The sequence below is a fragment of the Solanum stenotomum genome, chromosome 12 (assembly GCF_019186545.1).
Source record: "Solanum stenotomum isolate F172 chromosome 12, ASM1918654v1, whole genome shotgun sequence".
Lineage (NCBI taxonomy): Eukaryota > Viridiplantae > Streptophyta > Magnoliopsida > Solanales > Solanaceae > Solanum > Solanum stenotomum.
This window is the reverse complement of record NC_064293.1, coordinates 8,848,268-8,869,514: the sequence shown is the minus strand read 5'-3', so window position 1 is coordinate 8,869,514 and position 21,247 is coordinate 8,848,268. Positions and strand designations below refer to the sequence as shown.

Here is a 21,247-nt window from a genome sequence, read left to right as displayed (position 1 = left end):
TTTAATTTATTTATTTGGATTATTCTCAGGGTTGCAATTCAAACCTTCTAGTTGTCTCACTTTGGTGTTAACCCTTCTATCATTTTCCATTTAACGCAATGAAGTTCTAGTTTCACAATCATATTCAATCATTTTCTCTGTTCTTACCCTTTCTAATATATGTCCTCTTATTTTTCATTTCAGTTACGTTAATGTCGACTTTAATAATATGACATGCATGCGGAGTTTACAGTTAGATCCTAAAAAGTTATCTGATCTCGAAACAATGAATCCTAAGTCTGACGAATATGATGAAGATGAAGCTTACGAAGAAATAAAAAAAGGATTGGATCAATTTGAAAATAAGCCTAAACCTAATTTAAGTGAAACTGAGGCGGTTAATTTAGGAATTCCTAAAGAAGTGAGAGAAATAAAGATAAGTATTCATGTTGATCAGAACATTCGAGACGACATAATTCAAGTTTTATTTGAATACAAAGATGTCTTCGCTTGGTCCTATGATGACATGCCGGGTTTAGGTGCTGATTTAGTAGTTCACAAACTTCCAATACATCTTGATTTTCCACCTGTCCAGCAAAAGCAGAGAAAGTTTAAGACAGACATGAGCGATAAAATTAAAGAGGAAATCGTGAAGCAACTGACTGCAAATGTGATCAGAGTTGTCCAATACACTACCTGGTTGGGTAATGTTGTGCCAGTGCCAAAGAAAGATGGAAAGATCAGAGTTTGCGTTGATTACAGAGATCTAAACAAAGCAAGTCCAAAGGACAATTTTCCATTACCCAACATTCACATCCTGGTTAATAATTGTGTCAAACACGAGATTCAATCTTTTGCGGACTGTTACACCGCGTATCACCAAATTCTCATGGATGGAAAAGATGCAGAAAAAACTGCTTTCACCACCCCATGGGATACATATTGTTATAGAGTCATGCCATTTGGTCTGAAGAATGCGGGAGCAACCTACATGAGAGCTATGACTACCATATTCCATGACATGATGCATAAAGAAGTTGAGGTATAAGTCGATGATGTCATCATTAAATCTAGAACACAAGTCGACCATGTGCGTGATCTAAGAAAATTCTTCGAAAGATTGAGAAAGTACAACCTCAAGCTTAATCCAGCTAAATGTGCATTTAGAGTGCCATCTGGCAAACTTTTGGGTTTTATAGTTAGTCAAAGAGGCATTGAATTAGACCCCTCTAAGATAAAGTCCATTCGAGAATTGCCACCTCCAAAAACCAAAACTGAAGTCATGAGTTTTCTGGGAAGGTTAAACTATATCAGCAGGTTCATTGCTCAACTCACCGTCACATGTGAGCCGATATTCAAGTTGTTGAAAAAGGACGCTGTTATCAAATGGACAAGTGAGTGTCAGGAGGCTTTTGACAAAATTAAGGAATATTTAGCAAACCCTCCGGTATTGGTCCCACCAGAACCTGGTAGGCCGTTATTCTTATATCTTTCAGTGATGGATAATTCATTTGGTTGCGTTTTAGGACAACATGACATTACGGGAAAAAAGGAACAAGCCATTTATTATTTGAGCAAAAAGTTCACAAACTATGAGGCAAAGTACACTCTGTTAGAAAAGACTTGTTGCGCTTTGACTTAGGTTTCCCAAAAATTGAAACACTATCGTTTGTCCTACACGACCTATCTTATATCTTGAATGGATCCTTTGAAATATATTTTTCAAAAATCCATGCCAACAGGTAGGTTGGCAAAATGGCAGATTTTGCTTACGAAATTTGATATTATTTATGTCACTCGCACCATCATGAAAGCACAAGCGTTGGCCGATCATTTGGCAGAGAATCCGATCGATGACGAATACGAGCCCCTAAGGACATACTTCCCTAATGAAGAAATCAACTCTATTGAGGAAGAAATTCCTAATGATGGTCATGTGTGGAAATTATATTTTGATGGGGCTGTCAACAAAAATGGAGTAGGAATTGGGGCAGTTCTTATCTCACCAAACGAATGTCATTATCCTGCCACAGCACGACTTCGATTCTTTTCTACCAAAAATACAACAGAATATGAAGCTTGCATTATGGGTTTGAATATGGCAATAAATCTAGATGTGCAAGAGTGGGTGGTTTTGGGGGATTCCGATTTGCTCATTCGAAAAGCTCAAGGCGAATGGGAGACTCGAGACATTAAACTCATGTCGTACAAACAATGTTTAGAAAACCTCATCAAAAGGTTCAAGTCCATTGAATTCAGGTACATTCCCAGGTTTCACAATGAGTTAGCTGATGCTTTGGCCACCCTAGCCTCGATGCTTCCATACCCAGGTAATACCTATATTGACCCGTTGGAAATCCAAGTTAGGGATCAACATGGTTATTGCAATATAATTGAAGTACAACCAGACGGTGAGCCCTGGTATCACGATATTAAACGGTTTCTAAAAGCTAAAGAATATCCAATACATGCTGATAGAGATAAAAAAAGAGCTATTAGGTGACTCGCCAATGGGTTCTTCTTGAGTGGCGATATCTTATGTGTGAATATTCAAGAAGCAGAAACAATTATGAATGAGGTGCATTCAGGGGTTTGTTGCCCTCACATGAATGGTTATATTCTAACAAAAAAGATTATCCGGGCAGGGTACTATTGGTTGACAATGGAACGAGATTGCTTCCGATTTGTACGCAGGTGCCATCAGTGCCAGATTCATAGCGACTTGATTCACTCACCCCCTTTAGAGTTGCACCCTATGTCTGCTCTGTGGCCTTTTGTGGATTGGGGAATGGACGTTATTGGGCCGATTGAGCCGAAAGCATCTAATGGGCATCGGTTTATTTTAGTTGCCATCGACTTCTTTACGAAATGGGTGGAAGATGTCACATTCAAATTAGTCACTAAGAAAGCAGTGGTGGACTTTGTTCATTCGAACATCATATGTCGTTTCGGCATACCAAAAATCATTACTACAAACAATGCAGCGAATCTCAACAGCCACCTGATGAAGGAAGTTTGTGAGAAATTTAAAATTGTTCATCGTCATTCAACCCCTTATCGACCCAAAGCAAATGGGGCTGTTGAAGCGGCAAATACAAACATCAAGAAGATTGTTAGGAGAATGGTGCAAGGATCTAGACAGTGGCATGAAAAACTACCCTTTGCTCTCTTGGGATACCGCACGACTATTTGTACGTCAGTTGGTGCAACTCCTTACTTATTGGTTTACGGAACTGAGGTTGTCATACCCGCAGAAGTTGAAATCCCTTCTCTTCGAATCATTGTCGAAGAAGAAATTGAGGACACGGAATGGGTTAAATCAAGGTTAGAACAATTAGCACTGATAAACGAAAACCGGTTGACATCAATTTGCTTTGGTCAATTATATCAGCAGAGGATGGCTCGAGCTTATAACAAGAAGGTACGCCCAAGAAATTTTGAAGTCGGTCAACTTGTTGTGAAACGCATCCTTCCCCATCAAGACGAGGCCAAAGGAAAGTTTGCCCCAAATTGGCAAGACCCTTATGTTATTAAACAAGTGCTATCAAAAGGAGCTTTGCAACTGGCAGATATGGAGGAAAAGGCGATCGACACAATTGCTAACGCATATTCGATCAAAAGATACTACGTTTAACACTTTTTGTTATGACACTCTCGTGATTGACATTCTCAAGATGAGAGGATAAAAATGTATCCTCCTTTATTTCAAACACCACTTGTCTGGTGCAAAAAAAAAAGTTTCATTGAACTACGTTCGACCTGATTCCTAAGAGGATACGTAGGCAGCCCTTCATTGGGGTTCGGTCTAATCACTGAATAAAACAATAATCATGTTCTTCAATTCTCCAAGGGCTGAGACATAGCATTATGACCTACGGTGTGTTACAACAAAAATAAAATAAAAAAAATAAATAAAATTAGAGTCTTATGAGTGAAAACCCTCACGGGCACCATAAGACAATAGTAAGTTGAGAGAAAAAGATAAGAATGTCATATTGATGGAAAACCATGAAGGGCACCATTGATCAAATGATGACATTCCGTCTTGGCATGAGCACACAATCAAGATAGAAGTCAGGCTATAGACTGAAAGGTACAACATTGTTTCATGAGATTCGGACAACTTAGAAGGATTAAACGTTCGGTCCAAATGCATGTCATGATTCATTAAAGTGGTCACGTACTTTCAGATAAGATTCTTTTCATTCCTTTTAAACATTTACTTATTTCCTCCTTCTAAAGACATAACTTTTCTTTCATAACCCTTTAATTTGTGTCATTTGTACTTGTGTTCGGTATTCTTTGAGTCTCATTCGGCATAAACTCGCGTCAAGTGAGAAAATCAAATTAAAGTAGCGGAATTGACTACGGTATTTCCAGTTAAATGTTGGGGGCATGCACAACATTGACTAGGGCTGTGAACCAATCGAAAAAAATATATATATCAAAAAATCGATATCGTGTGAAAATCGGTAAAGCAAGAAAGTTGCTTTGGCGAGGATGAACCCCACAATGTGCACAAAATGGAAATGGGTCAAAATGTTCATAAGAAGTGTTTCAAGGGAAAATAAGGACTGTCTCTAAAGCGTCTTCAAGCTATTCGCGCAATCGTCAATAAGATGATTCTTTCAACCAAGACAGATTCAAAGTCAAACTCCACAAGATATTCAGAGTCACAAACCAACCACCATTTAGAAAAGCTAACAAAATATTTTTTGTTTCAAAATAGGTACAAAGAAAAATTGTGCAAGTAATTCGCGAGAGCCAAACGCCACGACGGTAAGTTCTTGAATCCCTGTCTCTCCTGCAATATGCACCACAATAATAATAATAACAATAAAAAGGATTATTTTTCTTAATAAAATTTGGGGCATTTTTATTTTTATTTTTATTTTTTGTTTGTTTCTTTTATGTTTGAAAAATGTACAAAAATAAAAATGAAATAAAATAAATGATCTTAAATATAATAATAATAATAATAATAATATAAGTAAAAAAAAAATACATATATCTATAACCCCTATTTTATTTTTTCATGTCTTCACATGGTACAATAACCCCTGGTTGCATATAGGGCACAATAACCCCTATTTTATTTTTTCATGTCTTTACAGGGTACAATAACCCCTGGTTGCATATAGGGCACAATAACCCCTATTTTATTTTTTAATGTCTTTACAAGGTACACTAATCCATGGTTGCATATAGGGCACAATAACCTCTAATTTTCATGTCTTCACATGGCACAATAACTCCTGGTTGCATATAGGGCACAATAACCCCTATTTTATTTTTTTGCATGTCTTCACAAGGTACAAGAACCCCTGGTTGCATATAGGGCACAATAACCCCTATTTTTCATGTCTTCACATGGCACAATAACCCCTGGTTGCATTTGGGGCACAATAATCCCTATTTTATTTTTCATGTCTTCACAGGACACAATAACCCCTGGTTGCATTTTGGGGCACAATAACCCCTATTTTATTTTTCATGTCTTCACAGGGCACAATAACCCCAGGTGGCATATAGGGAATAATAGCCCCTATCTTATTTTTTCATGTCTTTACAGGGCTTAATAATCTCTGGTTGCGTATAGGGCACAATAACCCCTATCTTATTTTTTATGACTTCATAGGGCGTAATAACCTCCGGTTATATTGGGCACAAATATCTCTTTATTTTATTTTATAAAAGTATATTATTATTATGCCTAGTACAAACTTTTATAGCTTTCATCAATAACTCACAAAATTTTCCTAGTGCATACTGGGGCAGAAAATTTTGTTTCGTTTGTTTGTTTTGTTTTATGACGTTCAGGGTTCTACATAGTATACTAATTTGAAGTTCAAGAATAAAATCCTCATTTTGATTAGAGAAACGAAGAATATCAGATGTCAATGACATTTACAGTCTCTTTCAACCCATGTAACAACTCAACATATCATGAATCATCTTCTCAAGAAAACAAGCATTCAAGAATATCATGCGGAAGAGCGTCAACGACTCAAGTCAAATCATAAGTTTCCGATCTTAAATTCAAATATCAAGATCAAAGTTCGGAATCGATGTACCTACCCAAAGAGGGTGAAGCGATAACCGAAGATTCAAAATGAAGACTCAATACTAGTGGAGTTGATATGATCTTGTATCTTTCCTTTCTCTCCTATTGTATTTTTCCTTTTAATGTAACAGCTGGAGCTACGAATCGGAACCTTGACAAAACCTCACTCGACTACCTAAAATTATTCTGCCGTCCCTTCCTATATATTAACTACACCTGATTCCTTATCATTAACTTAGGATAGGTAGTTTGTCTAAAGTTAGGGCGTGGTCAAACCTCTTCTCTTTTATTTATTTTCACATTTTTGGATCAATGTCTCAGTAAAAAATTAGTCATATTATTCACGTCTTTGCATGAAAACTCTTCATGTTTTTCCAAGCAAAGAGGGGCATACTGTGAACACCTAATTTTTGACCAAAACATAAAGATTTTACACCCAATTTTAATACTTAAATATTATTATTTCAGTAGGGTTATATTTAAAATAAACTGAAAATTACAACAAATTATAAGCTCAATTTATGGTTAAAGTTTAATAAAGAAAGCTTGTGAATTTAATGTATTTGTTTTAATCTTTCAACTTTTAACTAGTCTAAAGAAAAAAAAAAAATAATCATATATATTATGAAAAAGTAGATAAAAAAAATAAAAATAAAAAGAAGAGTCCTAAAAATTTCAAATTACCTTACCCTTTATCCTAATTACCTTCAAACTTCCATAACTATTTTTTCCTAAAAATCCTCCCCCCATTAAGTTTTTTTTTTTTCCTTTTTGCACGATCTTTTCTTAATTTTTTTTTACAATACACGTTTCCTACTTTTGTTGTGTTATTTGTTCTTTATTTCTTTATTATTATTATTATTATTATTATTATTATTATTATTATTATTATTATTATTATTATTTGTTTTGTTAATATTTTATTTTATTTTTCTTCCTTTATCTCAACCCTAAAATCCTCAACTAAATTTTAAATTAAATCCTATTTCCACTCCATCACGTTCCTTTTAATTAGCACCAGACTCACACCCAAAACTATTATAAAAATACAGACACATACACACAAAGGAGAAAAAAAAAACACAGAGAGAAAGATAACAAAAGTAAGTTTTTATTTTTGAGAATTAAGTCAGCGTTCGAGGTTTCGCTCAAGGTTTCAAATTCGTGGCTCTTTAAAGTTAATATTAGCTATTAACTTTGGAAATCAGTAGATAGTAGCAGTTTGTTTTTGTGGTATCAATTTTCGCAGCGAGGTAACTCTAAATTCTCGCATGATTTAAATAGAATACTTGTATGAAAACTCGATTCCAATAATATGAAGTTCTTTGAATCGCATGTTATTATTATGTAATATCAATCTGTGATGCATGTTGTGATTATTTTTGAGAATTTACGAATGCTTAGGAAAACAAAACCGAAGATGTTTCTTGCTAAAAAATAATATAAAAATAAAAATAAATGATGTGCCATACATTTTTTTTTATTATTGTTTTATGCTCTTTAGATGCAATTAATATTGAAATTGGTTTTGTGATATTTAATTTTGAATAGTTAGTGTTTCTTGGAGCTTAGTTTTCACTTAAGAAAATTTTGTTGAAATTATTTGTAGACTTGTTTGATTAGGATATAAACTGAAGTTTAATTGATCAGTGATTTAGAAAATTTATGTGGAATGTGTTTTAGTTTTTTTTAATATATTATTTTGATAAAAAAATAGCTTGCCTTTAGAATAAGAGTTAAGATGAGTATCGCTTTAATTCAAATTATAATTAAGAGGATATATGAATATTATTTAGAGACTTATGATAAAAAATAAAATAATGAATAATTAGGAAAACTAAATTTAAAAAAAAAGGCGAGAAAGAAAAAAAATAAAATAAAAAATAATAATAAAAAAAAATATAAACATGAATAGAAAAGAATAAAGAAACAGAATGTTAAAAAACATAGAACAAAAAAAAAGGAAAATATAAAGAAAAGGAAACAGAAAACGTAAAAAAAATGATTAAAACAATAAAATTAAATAAACAATAAAAAAAGAAGAAGAAGAGAAACAGAATGTCCAAAAAGAATTAAAATATAAAAAATAAAGGATAAAGTAGAAAGAAATAGAAAAAAAAAACGAAAAGACAGAATTAAAAAAAATTAATAAAAAATATAAATTAATAAAACCAAAACGTAAAAAAGGAAATAAGGAAAAAAAAGTAAGGAAAAAGACGTGCAAAGAAAAAAATAAAAAAGAAATAAAAAAAAGAAAAAATCTTTCTAAAAATAGTCCTAATCTATTTAGAATTTCTTGCTAAAACTAATCCAAATCACATAAAATTTTATTTCTATTTTAAATCTAACTAAAAAAAAATACAATCATAAAATACTCAAACTCAAAAAATCTCAATCCTACACAAATTCTAATTCCTAGCAATTAGATACCTACATATTTTCTATCCACAATAAAAATTAATAAATACAAATACATGAAGAAAAAAAAGGAGAAGAAAAGAAATTACAAGACATGTCAAGATTTGTAAATATCCATCTATTAACTTTACTTTATTATGTTTGAATAAATTTATGTGATATACATGTTTTTTAATTAACGAACATATATTAATATAATATAAATAGGTTTAAAATAAATCAAATAATGAGGTAAATAACTTTTATTATTAAGTTAATAATATAATATCCGAAAATTAATTTAATTCATATATAGTCAATGAAGCGACTGTGCCAGAACCACGGGACTCGAGGGGTGCCTAATACCTTCCCCTTGGTCAACAAAATTCCTTACCCGATCTTTATTTTCACAGACCAAATAAAATAAAGAGTCAAATTTCCTTTTGATTAGGGATTTAAATAAGGTGACTTGGAATACCAAAACTCAACTTCAAGTGGCGACTCTGAACAATAAAATAATCCCTTTTCAAAATGTCACTTTAATTGAAAAAACTTTTTCTTTCAAAACATACAATTAATTTCGTGAGGGAAAATAAGGGGTGTGACAATACCAACTGAAAATATTGGGATCAAAGATAGCTTATCTTATGGGGAGATTCCTGTTCATATTCTAGATCGCGAAGTTCACAAGTTGAGAACAAAAGAGGTAGTATCAGTCAAAGTCCTTTGGAGGAACCAATTTGTTGGGGAAGTTACTTGGGAAGCTGAGGAGGATATGAAGAAGAGATATCCACATCTCTTCGAATCCGGAGAAAGTGCAAACCAAGGTATTAATTTTCTTCTTAGTACTCTTTAAATTTTGAGTGAGCATGTTGTTTGTTTGCATTTGCTTGTTGGGTGTTTGAACTTGATGTTACCACCCTTAGCCTAGTAAGATTAATCTCATTCGAGTACAAACGTTCCCAACGGGGAGATATTGTAACATCTCGCAATTTGAAGAAACTAGGAAGAAGCAAATAATTGGAAATAGTCATTTTTGGAAAGAATGGAAATCTGAAAATTTGTTTAAGTTAAGAAAAGTTGAGCTTTTAGTCAACTTCAAATGGACATAACTCCTAGCTCAATATGAGTTAGGTGTACTCCCAGATATGGTTGGAAATCTCTTGGAATAATCGTTCCAATGCCGCCAAGTTTGTGCGATTTTGAGTTCATTTGAGTAAGTTATGCTCTTTGTAAGTTGGGTTGTTGGATTAAGGAATTTCTAATACGGATTTTGGAAGGGTAATTTAGTCTTTTCCTTACCTAATTATTCTAATTTGTTTTTAGGAGTTTAATTGGGGTAAATTCAGATTTTAGTCAGTTTTAGAAAAGTGAATTTCACTCTAGGGCTTGGACAAAGGAGAAAAGAGAAGAAAGGAGAAGAACGTTCAAGATTCGTCGAGATTAGCTTGTGGATTTCGTCGGGGGTGATCCCTACAAGGTATATGAGATCACATAGCATTGGGTCCATTCACTCACGCGCTAATCATGTTTAATTCAGTGATTTTCGTCCTAAAAGAGTTAGAATTTGATGTTCTTAAGTTGTGTTCTTGAATTGTTTTCATTCTTGAACTTACATGTGATTTATGGGTTTTCTTGAGACATTTTAGCAATGTTAAGAGTTATTTTGAGTTAGATTCTAGTGTAAATGTGTTGGGTATCTGAATCTAATAAAGTATTGAGAAAAATAAACGATTTAGGATCAGAAAACGAGTTGAAAAACTCGTCAGACGCACCTGGGGAGGGCCAGGCGCGTCGCTCCACCATAGCACCAGGAGGCTGGGGTGGTGTGCCTGCAGTGCGCCAAAGTGATCCCCTAGAAAGTTGGGGCCTGGCGCGGCGCGCCTGGATGCGCCCTGATCGTCATTTTTCACCCGGTTTTTGTCATTCAGTCTGTTTAAGCCTTTCTAAAGTGTATTAACACTTCCTATTGATTCCAACTATTCTAAATGACTTCTAAACATCTAGAAATCATCTAGAAACATGATTTACAACCTTGAATCCATAACTTCAAATTCAAGGAAAGTTAAGAGCCAAGTCTAGGAAGTTCTTAGAGTTTTTTCAAGAAGTCTTTTGCAAATACTTTTAACTTTGTTTTAAGACTTAAAGTTAAAATTGAGTAAAGAGTAAAGAGTAAAGAGTAAAGAGTAAAGCTTGAAGTTCATTTCTTCAGAAGTATATGAGGACTATGTATTCCCAAAGGTTTTAAAATGTTTTCACATTTAAACAAGAAAGGAAACCTCGATTTCCAAAGAGCTTTCGGGCTAGTTTTCAGAAAAGAGTAATAGCTTTTTAAATAAAGCAAGACGGGAAACTTTGATTTCCAAGATAGCCTTTGAGCTATGTTTTTTTAGCACTAATCTCAAATCACAGAAGAAGTATGTTTTTAAACATAAGAGCTAATATTATATTTTTGGGAATAGTATTGAGCAGAGATATGGGGGAGAGTTCAAACAACTCACAGCCCCCGTAAACTATGTAGCCACCATGGGTAGAAAATGGTCATACTTTTTAGATGATTCCTTTAGTGATCTTTAACATAGACTAGTGGATCCACTTAGTAGTTCAGGTTCTATACCCTCGGCAAGGTATAGGACGGCCCTGGCAACGTGAGGCAAAATGTTGTATCATCACAATAGCTCTTACGTGATGATTGTCGATTAGAGAAACTCACACAATAGTAATTGTATACTTATATACACAGTTTATTGTATTTTTACATACATCTCAGACTTATATGTATCTTTGCATATAAACAGAGTTGACATCATGTTTTAAACAACTTTTCTTTATATTTCACTTGTTTTAGACTATTTATATTGAAATGAGTTCAGTTATGTTGAGTTGAGTTGAGCCAGGTAAGTTCTTCAAATTCCTTTCAAGCCTATGATATGTTTAGCATTCCAACTCGCATACTCGTACATTAAATATACTGATGCCAGTTGGTCTACATCGTCTTATNATCCAGTGAGCACTCTAGAGTCAGTTGGTGAGCCTCCTTGCATTCCGGAGGACTCCTTTTATTTCTTTCAGTTTTATTATCAGTTCATTAGGATGTTGTGGGGTTTGACCCAACATCCATCTCAGTTATTTTAGAGGCTTCATAGATAGTCAAACAGTTAGTTATGAGTCTTTTAGCTTTGTATTTTAGATGTTTTTCTATGAGACTTGAGTAGCCATTTTGGCTAGTTTGAATGCTTTCTTTAAAGACATTCTAAGATTTTTCATAACTTCTTTATTTGAGGTTATTTCTGAAGTTTAAGTCTTCTACTGAGTAGGTAAGCCAGACCAAGGGTTCACTTGGGACCAGCAATGGTTCTCGAGTGCCAGCCACGTCTGGGGTGTAGGCTCGGGGCGTGACACATATCACATGTCAAAATTACATGACATGCCCAGCGAAATGAAAGACTAATAAAAATATGTTACATGTGCACAAGTGACATGTTCTGACCAATCAAATATCATCATGTCACTTGCATCTAATTGGCCGAAGAAAGCATTTCTCGTCACAATTATGTTATTCTAAAATTATAAATTGGGGTTCTCATAATTCAGAAAATCTACAAGAATTCTAACAAGAGGCCACAGAAAGGGCGTGGATCAAATTCCACAGATTTCTTGTCATGATCCAAAAGTCAAGGTCATGATGACACACACCTCAAGAACCCCAAAATGGTGTATAAGCGAAAGAATCACACATACGAGACTCTCGAAGAGTAGTCAGACCATAGACAATAGAAAAATAACAAGAAATATTTGAAAACTTGATAGCATAAATATAAAGAGCACCTAGTATATTTCTAGAATCTGAACTACATCTCAAGTCTTCGAAAAGTAAGTTAAAGACTTTAAATAATAGGAAAAGGTAGAAGTATCCTCCTAGACTATGACCGAAATCCCAGAGACATACCTTAACTAAACTAAGGTCCTATTACCCCCTGAATCCATTTTTTTTTTTGTAATTTTGTGCGCCTTTTTTGCTTACGTGGCATCCAATTATCTCACACGCACCTCAATTGTGTGGAGTCAAGGAGTGTGCCACGTAAGACAAAAGGCGTACACAATTACAAAAAAATAAGTTCAGGGGGTAATAGGACCTTAGTTTAGTTAAGGTGTGTCTCTGGAATTTCGGTCATAGTCTAGGGAGGTACTTGTGCCTCTTTTGGAGATGGAGACTAATGGTGATCTGTAAAGCAGAATCTCACCACAACTCCAAAAGAGAGAACTCTGCTGGATCCAATCAACTGCAACGAGACTCNAGTTAAAGACTTTAAACAGTAGGAAAAGGTAGAAGTATCCCCCTAGACTATGACTGAAATCCCAGAGACATACCTTAACTAAACTAAGGTCCTATTACCCTCTCAATCTATTTTTTTTGTAATTTTGTGCACCTTTTTGGCTTACGTGGCATCCAAGTATCTCCCACGCACCTCAATTGTATGGAGTCACGGAGTGTGCCACGTAAGACAAAAGGTGTACACAATTACAAAAAAATAAGTTAAGGGGGTAATAGGACCTTAGTTTAGTTAAGGTGTGTCTCTGGAATTTTGGTCATAGTCTAGGGAGGTACTTGTGCCTCTTTTGGAGATGGAGACTAATGGTGATCTGTAAAGCAGAATCTCACCACAACTCCAAAAGAGAGAACTCTGCTGGATCCAATCAACTGCAACGAGACTCACCTTAACTAGGGTTTGCATCAAAGGGATAACAAAAGTAGGGGGTGGGTACAATTCACATGTACTCAGTAGGTTGGACCAACTGAGTATAAGAAACTAAATAGACTTAAGAAATAAACTATGAACGCTTCCATTTGCACGCAGAAAAGTTCCATTCCGGCATCGCCGCCGCCAATTTATATAGAACGGCATAAATAAATTAAACACATAAAAGTACAAATAATACTTAAATTAGCACATAAACAAGTCACATAACACAATAATACTAACCAATGCGATGCAAAGAGATAATGAAATGGTGGAATGATGTGGTGGTACCAAGGTTGCCAAACAACCTATTGTATACAGCTTGTCGAGACTCTAGCTTCTAGACAAGGATCCATAGAGGACTCACAATTCTTATATCAATCTCAATATCTCAATGTCTCATCAACTTGTCACCTCAGCGTGATCAATGATATAAGTACAGTGTCACATTTTCTTTCTCAAAAAGATAATATTTCTTCACTTTCTCATATTTTCATGAACCATGATATGTTGCATGAGGATGAATGCTTCACAACACATATAACACAAGAACATAATCAGCTCATCAAGGATTTCAAATAGAATCAAGTTTCCAAACTCAACAAGTCATGAAACATGTTCTCAAAGGATAGGGGTAGTGGAGGAAACCTTTATAACCAACCTTTTACCACTTATAAAACATTTTTGTTCATTTTTAAGGTGGTTCAAAAATCAACTCAAACCCCTACTTGGGCATTTCTACGTCAAATATAAACATAAGTCACACAACCCCTCTCTCAGAAAATTGCTCAAATATCACAGAATTCCCATATCAAATACAGACATCACACAAGCCCTCAATACAAGCTAAGCAACACAAATAGACATCATACGAAATAAAACATGAAGATCAAAACTTACCAAACTCTAAAACAGATACTGCAATTCATTTCACAGTTGACTTCTTCAGAACAAGTTAATTACTCATTTCAATCTAGAAGAGGGATAGCAAGGCCGAAACTTCCCGAACATCTCTACCGGAGTAAATTCTCAACCACACTCTAACCGAAATGATCCTAAACTATCAAGAATGAGAAAAGTTCATCAAAAGGAGTCCAATGATACCCATATTGATAGGATTCGAATATCAATGGTAAAATAGTCCATAAATTACTTTGGAAATTGAAAGGGTAAAATTAGATTTCTTTTTTTTTTAAAATCAAGATTGGTCAAGAGGAGTTCGTGGTTGGAAAATCCATTATTAACAAGCAAGAATCGAGCTTCAAATCAAGAAATTACTCATTTTCAATTTGGGAATAAAACCCCAAAACCCATATTTGAATCTTCAATTTTAAGTGTTTTGGAAGATGATATTCAACAAAAACAATATAAAATCGATAAAGGGACTTATCCATACAAGTTTTTCTCAAGAAATTGCTTCCAAAGTCTCCCTCCCAAGCTCACAATATGAAAAGAATGGAGAAGAAAGTGAATAAAGGGGGGCTGATTTTAGCCATTAGATGATTGTTTGTCCGTGTGTTGACCACGGTCAACATCAGCAAAATCAATTCCCTAACTTGTTAAAGTCTCCGAACAGATCCTCATGATTCATTCAGGATCCAATAAAAACAAACCATACATGTTACCTCACTAAATTCGACATTTCAGACTCAATGGAATCATCAAATTTCTCTAAAAAGGCCATTTTGACAAAATTACCCTCTCAGACCTATTTTTAGGCTTAAAACTCAACTTCTCACCTAAGCACCCAACTCTCAACCCAAGGCCTCAAAAACCTTACCAACCATTCTTCTAGCACGAACTTGACGTTCCTGACGTGATGTAACTGACAAAATTCTCATTTGATACTTGAAAATCAAAATATTGACCGAGGTCAATCCTATCAAGAATTCTCAACTCAAGAGGGGTCAAATCACCAAAAACACACCCGATCACATCGGGGACCACACCAATCATTCCTAAAATACAAACTAAGCATGAAAATACTACGAAAAAGGACAAAATGGTCATTTCACAAATAAAACCAAAATCACAAGAAATGAAACATTATTTGTCTACAAGCTACAAGCATTCAAGGACTCAAGCATTTCGTCTGTCTATGTCATGCATAACTTCTACTGCTCTCCACATGTCATAATTCTACTGGCCCACATGTCTTAGTTATTTTTACTCAATATAATAACCTTGATAATAGTTGTGTATAAGTAGATATTATCCCTATAACCATTGCTTTTCAAGATACCTTATCATGGTCAAAAAATGAAATTGAATAACGAACTCATAATAAACATGTATATTTCATATAAATATAATAAAATTTGAACAATATCATATTGTAATTAAAATGGTATTACATAAATTGAAACAAAGTAAGTAATCATTTTGCTCTTCCCCCTTTGTTTCTCCTAATGTACTTGTTAGGAAGAAAAATCACCTATCTACATCCACCTACAACACCACAGGCTGACCTTTTAGTATATCCAACATAATATAATAATATAACATAATTATCTTAATGAATGTGTAGGTTAATTATTCAAATGAGGGGTGTAATTTTAACACCTTTGATAACAAGACCTGTTTTCCACTCCTTGTTTTCATCCAGATGAAACTGAATATCCCCATGGGAATTAAATTGTGGATTGAAGAATTCCCCAGCTAAAATTACAAATGATTTCTGAGAGCCTTTTTCTGCTAAATTAACTTTATTTTGTATAGCTTCATTCCATATCTTTCCTGGTGGTATTAATACACTTCTAACTGGATTCTTACTCCATCCAGAAACATGTTTCCCTTTTCTGAATCGTAACACAAATTCAACTTTGTATTTCGTGTCTGGTGAAAGAAACTCCGCGTTAAAGCTCCCATGAACTGAAAGTAACTTCACTTCTCCCATCACTGCTATTTCAGCGCTCATGTCTCTGTAAAATGTATTTTTACCTACTGTAAGTCTATCCGAAGCAATCTCTACGTAACTTCACAAGTTAAGGTGTAGGGTAAGTCTATCTAGATTCTACTTCAAAGCCCACTTATACGATTACATTGAAATGTTGTTTAAGTGTAAGTTTGAACTATAATAAATAAAAGAACTAAACAATTTAAGTGTAAAATTGATCAATAATGTAATGAAACAAGACAAGCCCAATGGTCACTTCAATAAAAGAGACATTTAGTAATAATAAATTTTTCTTTAACAACAATATTTTTTGTCACAAAAATATTTAGCGGTAATTGAATAAATGTCATTACATTCAGACAAGGGCGGCTTGGCCAGTGAGGCCATTGCCTTAGGCCTCAAAAATTTGAAAGCCCCAAGTTTATTTAAATTATTGTTATTAATATAATTTATATAATAAAATTGTTTTTGTATATTTTTTATTATAATTTGTTTGAGAGTATTTTTTACCAATAAGTTCATAAATTCTCATAATCTTTTCACTCATTATTTGATATATTTGTTTTAACTTCCAATTTTAAATTTTATCCTTTTTATATAGGAACTAAGTTATATATATTGATAACATAATGACTTTTTTTTCAATCTTTTCTTAAACTGCTTGAACACAAAAACATTCATGCACAAGTTTCCTTTTCGTTTTAATTTAATATATTATATGAAAATTTTATAATTTATTAGATATTCACCAATGAGTGCTACTCAATGGAATGAATTATATCATTTAAATTGATCACAAATTTGATAAGAAGGTGTATATATTTTTGTTACTATCCATGTTCAAAACTTCAACTATTAAGTTATGTATGTTCTTTTCTTTTTCTTATTTGTGATGATAGCCAAATTAAATTTAAATTTGAGTTTTGAAGCTTAACATCAATAATCACCACTTTATTTTTTGTACTCTTCTTCCTTTTCTTTTTGTGTGTGTGAAAATTGTTATTTTTTGTCTTAAATGATTAATCTATTGTGTAGAAAATAATTTTTCTTGTTAGTGTATAAACTTTATAAAATAAATTTACGGGCCTCTTAATATGATTTTGCTTTAGGTCACGAGATCTGTCGCCCCTGCATTCAGAATCGATAAAGTCTTTGATAATATTAATATAAAATGCTTGTTATTTAGTTTCATATATATTATCGTAATGAGTAAAGGAAAAGTACAATTTTTGAAAAAGATTATGAAGCTGTAAAAAAAGAGAATATATACTCCACGCACTACATTATTCTTTTAGATATACATATGCATAAAGTTTTATATGTTTCTCATTTCGACGCCTTTAATATTTAATATTTTAATGAATAGTTCTTTTTTGTTTTTCAAATTAAAAGTTGAAGATGGAAATGATAATAATTATTAAATTTATAGGAACCAAGGATTTGCAATTGAAAAATATTTTTTAAAAAATAGGAATAGTGATCAAGGGCTTACTCTTTTGATCTCTGCCATGTCCACTTACGATGATCCATTTGGTCAATAATTGTGAGATTTTTTGCAAATAACATGAAGCAATTTTTTCCTGTCTCTTTATCCACCCAATACTGCATTTATCCAAACTATATCAATTCCTCACGTCATATCTACCAATTATTAAAAACACAACAAACTAATAGAAATTATAACTCCTTCTCCTATCATTTTTATTTGGTTATTTATTGATTTGACATATTCCGAAATTATTACTTTCCCAGCTTTCATTTAGTTGTCAGGTAAACTAAAAATATATTTATCAAATTTTTAAAAATGAAGAGAGATTATTTATTTATTACCAACTTCGCCGACACATAAATAAAAATTAAAGAATTACTAAGAGATATATAAGTCAATTAACACCTTAAGAAAATCTTATCATGACAACTAAATGAAATCTGGAGAATAATATATATATATATTATGCTTCAAAATCAAAATTTCATTACTACTTCCGTTCCATACGATATATATGATATTCTTAGCTTTTATATATAATCCAAAATACAATAAAAAAGGTATTAATTTATATATTTTCACAAATTTACCTAAGTGGGTTTTAAATAATAAAGAAATCACATTAAATAGGTAAGATTGATTTAGTAAACACCTCTTAGACCCTAAAAATACCATATATAATATGAATAAAAAGAGTAATATTTTTATATAATTATTTAATGATAAGGATAATTTGTGGTGTAAAAGTACCTTGGCCTTGCCATCTGAAAAGACTATTCCTTGATAGAGAATGTCATAAAGTTTGTCCTTGCAGTAAGTATGGACATCCATAGATGCATCTTTTAGTATTTCTGAACATCTGTGTGGAAGATCATTTAGATCATTTGTATAACTAATTTGCACATTTGTATTGTTATCAACACTTGCACTTTTAGTACAAAGATAATTGTTGCAACAAAGACTCTGACCCATTTTTCTCATAAATACTTTATAATTATGAAATTGGGCTTTAAAGAGGCTAGAAAGCATCTATTCTCTATGAAATTGGGCATATTTTTTCATTATTATATGTTGCTAATGTTGTTGATGCCCTTTTATAAAAGTCTCTAGTGAAAAACAGAATTTTATATTAATAGTACGAGAATCATTTGATGGCTTAACTGGACATATAATTATTCTTGTGTTTTCTTATTGGACTTTATTAGTCCTCCTATGTAATCAGAGTAACAAATTGTTGTTATTATACTTAATTCTTTTCTTCTTATTTAGAAATGACGGTTTCAAGGACGAACACTGCTATATCATTTTTATGATGCAATTGACACATGCGTAGTTGCAAAAGCATATTTAACCTGATAGAAGACACGTATCTTTATTAGCTGTAGTTAAATACCATTTTACCCAATAAATATTATGAAAATTCCTGTATTATCCTTATTCATTCCATCTCTGATATACAAACTTCACTGCCTTGATATAGCTCTCTTGAAAATCGGTGTTTCCCTTCTTGCTCAAATGTGAAAATATTTTTAACTCCTAGGAATACTTAGTTCCCGTATAATCTTTAAAGAAATGAACTGTACTCTTACTCTTTCCTCAACTCAAAGCTTAAGTCTTAAAACAAAGTTAAAACGTTTGTGAAAGACTTTTGAAATACTTTATGAACTTCTCCTGACTTAATTTTTAACTTCTAGAGTTGACTCTTAACTTTCCTTGAATTTGAATTTATGGATTCAAGGATTGTGATTTGTGATAGGAAGGATCTCATGATGTTTAGGAGTGTTTTTAGATAGTTCAACAACAGAAATGATCAAGAAATCACTGTCTGGAAACTAGTCCGCGACGCGAAAATGTATTTAAATATTTGGTCGTGAAAATAATTTTTGAGGCAGAACGGTCCGTGACCGCTCTGCGACGCGAGGAGAAATTTACCCATTTGCTCGACTTTTTCCTTCTTCGTTTTCTAGCCCCAACTTGCCTAAACTCGGTTCTTTTTCCCAAATTCTCTTTAGATTCAGATACCCAGTACATGTACCTAAGAACCTAACTCAAAACAACTCCATAATTCGACGCAATAATCTCAAAAACTTCTCAATCTCAGCCCAATTCAAGAACGAAAATAAATTCATGAACACATATCAAAAACATCAAACTTTCAACCCTTTTTGGACGAATTCACGCTCAAGTAAACATGCTTGGCACGTGGGTGAACAAACCCAACATTATGAGAGTCTCACATACCTCGTAGGGATCACCCCTTGACGAAATCCACAAGCGATTCTTGAAGAATTTAACGATTCTTGCTCCTTCTCCTCTTTTGTCCTCTTCTTTTCTCTTATCTCAAAACCCTAACTTAGTTTTCAAAAGCGTAAACTGTCCAAGTTCATTTTAGACCCCAATTAAACTCCTAAAAATGAAACAAAGTAATTTGGTAAGGAAAAGACCAAACTACCCTTCAAAAATCCGGATTACACTTTACTTATTTGAACAACCCAACTTTCAATGGGCATATCTCACTCATATGAACTCGGAATCACGCAAACTCAGCGGCGTTGGAAAGATAATTCCAAGATATTTCCTACGATATCTGAAAGCACACATAAATCATCCTGAGATAGGAGTAAGTAAAAGACCAAACTTCCTACAAAAATCCGGATTACACTTTCCTTATTTGAACAACCCAACTTCCAATGGGCATATCTCACTCATACGAACTCGAAATCGTGAAAACTCGGTGGCATTGGAAATATAATTCCAAGATATTTCCTACGGTATCTGGAAGTACACCTAACTCATTCTGAGCTAGGAGTTATGGTTGTTGAAGTTGACCAAAAACCCAAAATTAACATAACTTAACAAATTTCCAGATTTTTCATTCTTTCCTAAAATGACTATTTCCAATTCTAACTCTTTCTAGTTCTTTCAATTTGCGAGATATTACAATATCTCCCCCTTGGGAACATTCGTCCTCGAATGAGATTATTCTTACTAGGCTAAGGGTGTAACATCTAACATTCAACTCAACCACCCAACAAGCAATGCAAATACAACATGCCAACTTATAAATTAAAGAGTACTAAGAAGAGAATTAGTACTAATTTCTCCGGTCTCAAAGAGATGAGGATACCTCTTCTTCATATCTTCTTCAGCTTCCCAAGTAGCTTCCTCAACAAACTGGTTCCTCCAAAGAACTTTGACTGATGCTACTTTCTTATTTCTCAACTTGCGAACTTGACGATCTAGAATCTAAACATGAATCTCCTCATAAGATAAGTTATCATTGATCCCAATATCTACAGTTGGTATGATAAGTGAAGGATCTCTCATGCACTTCTTCAACATGGAGACATGAAATACCAGATGAATTGATGCCAACTCTTGGGGTAGCTCTAACTCATAAGCTACATTACCAACCCTTTTGTATATTCTGTAAGGGCCAATATACCAGGGACTAAGCTTCCCTTCTTACCAAACCTCATAACACCATTCATGGGTGAAACTTTCAAGTATACCCAATCATCTACTTCAAACTCTAACTCCCTTCTCCTAACAGCAGTGTAGGATTTCTGACGACTCTACGCTGTTTTCAACCTCTCTTGAATCACTTTCACTTTCTTCATAGCTTGATGAACTAAATCTGGTCCTATCAACCCTGCTTCACCAATTTCAAACCATCCAAT

At 33.5% G+C, this 21,247-nt stretch overlaps 2 protein-coding genes across 3 annotated transcripts in view; both read right to left on the bottom strand.

Moving 5' to 3' along the window:
- The window catches only part of LOC125846928 (urease accessory protein D), a 586,865-nt gene that overhangs the window by 359,535 nt on the left and 206,083 nt on the right, over positions 1 to 21,247 (bottom strand). The gene's annotated exons all lie outside the window — the stretch shown is intronic.
- LOC125846930 (lectin-like) lies at positions 15,538 to 18,661 on the bottom strand. The gene is made up of 3 exons (XM_049526634.1): positions 18,318 to 18,661; positions 17,571 to 17,680; positions 15,538 to 16,103 (listed from the first exon to the last, which is right to left on the bottom strand). The coding sequence occupies exons 1-3, from the start codon at positions 18,594 to 18,596 to the stop codon at positions 15,719 to 15,721; spliced, it is 774 nt and encodes a 257-aa protein (XP_049382591.1). The 5' UTR covers positions 18,597 to 18,661; the 3' UTR covers positions 15,538 to 15,718.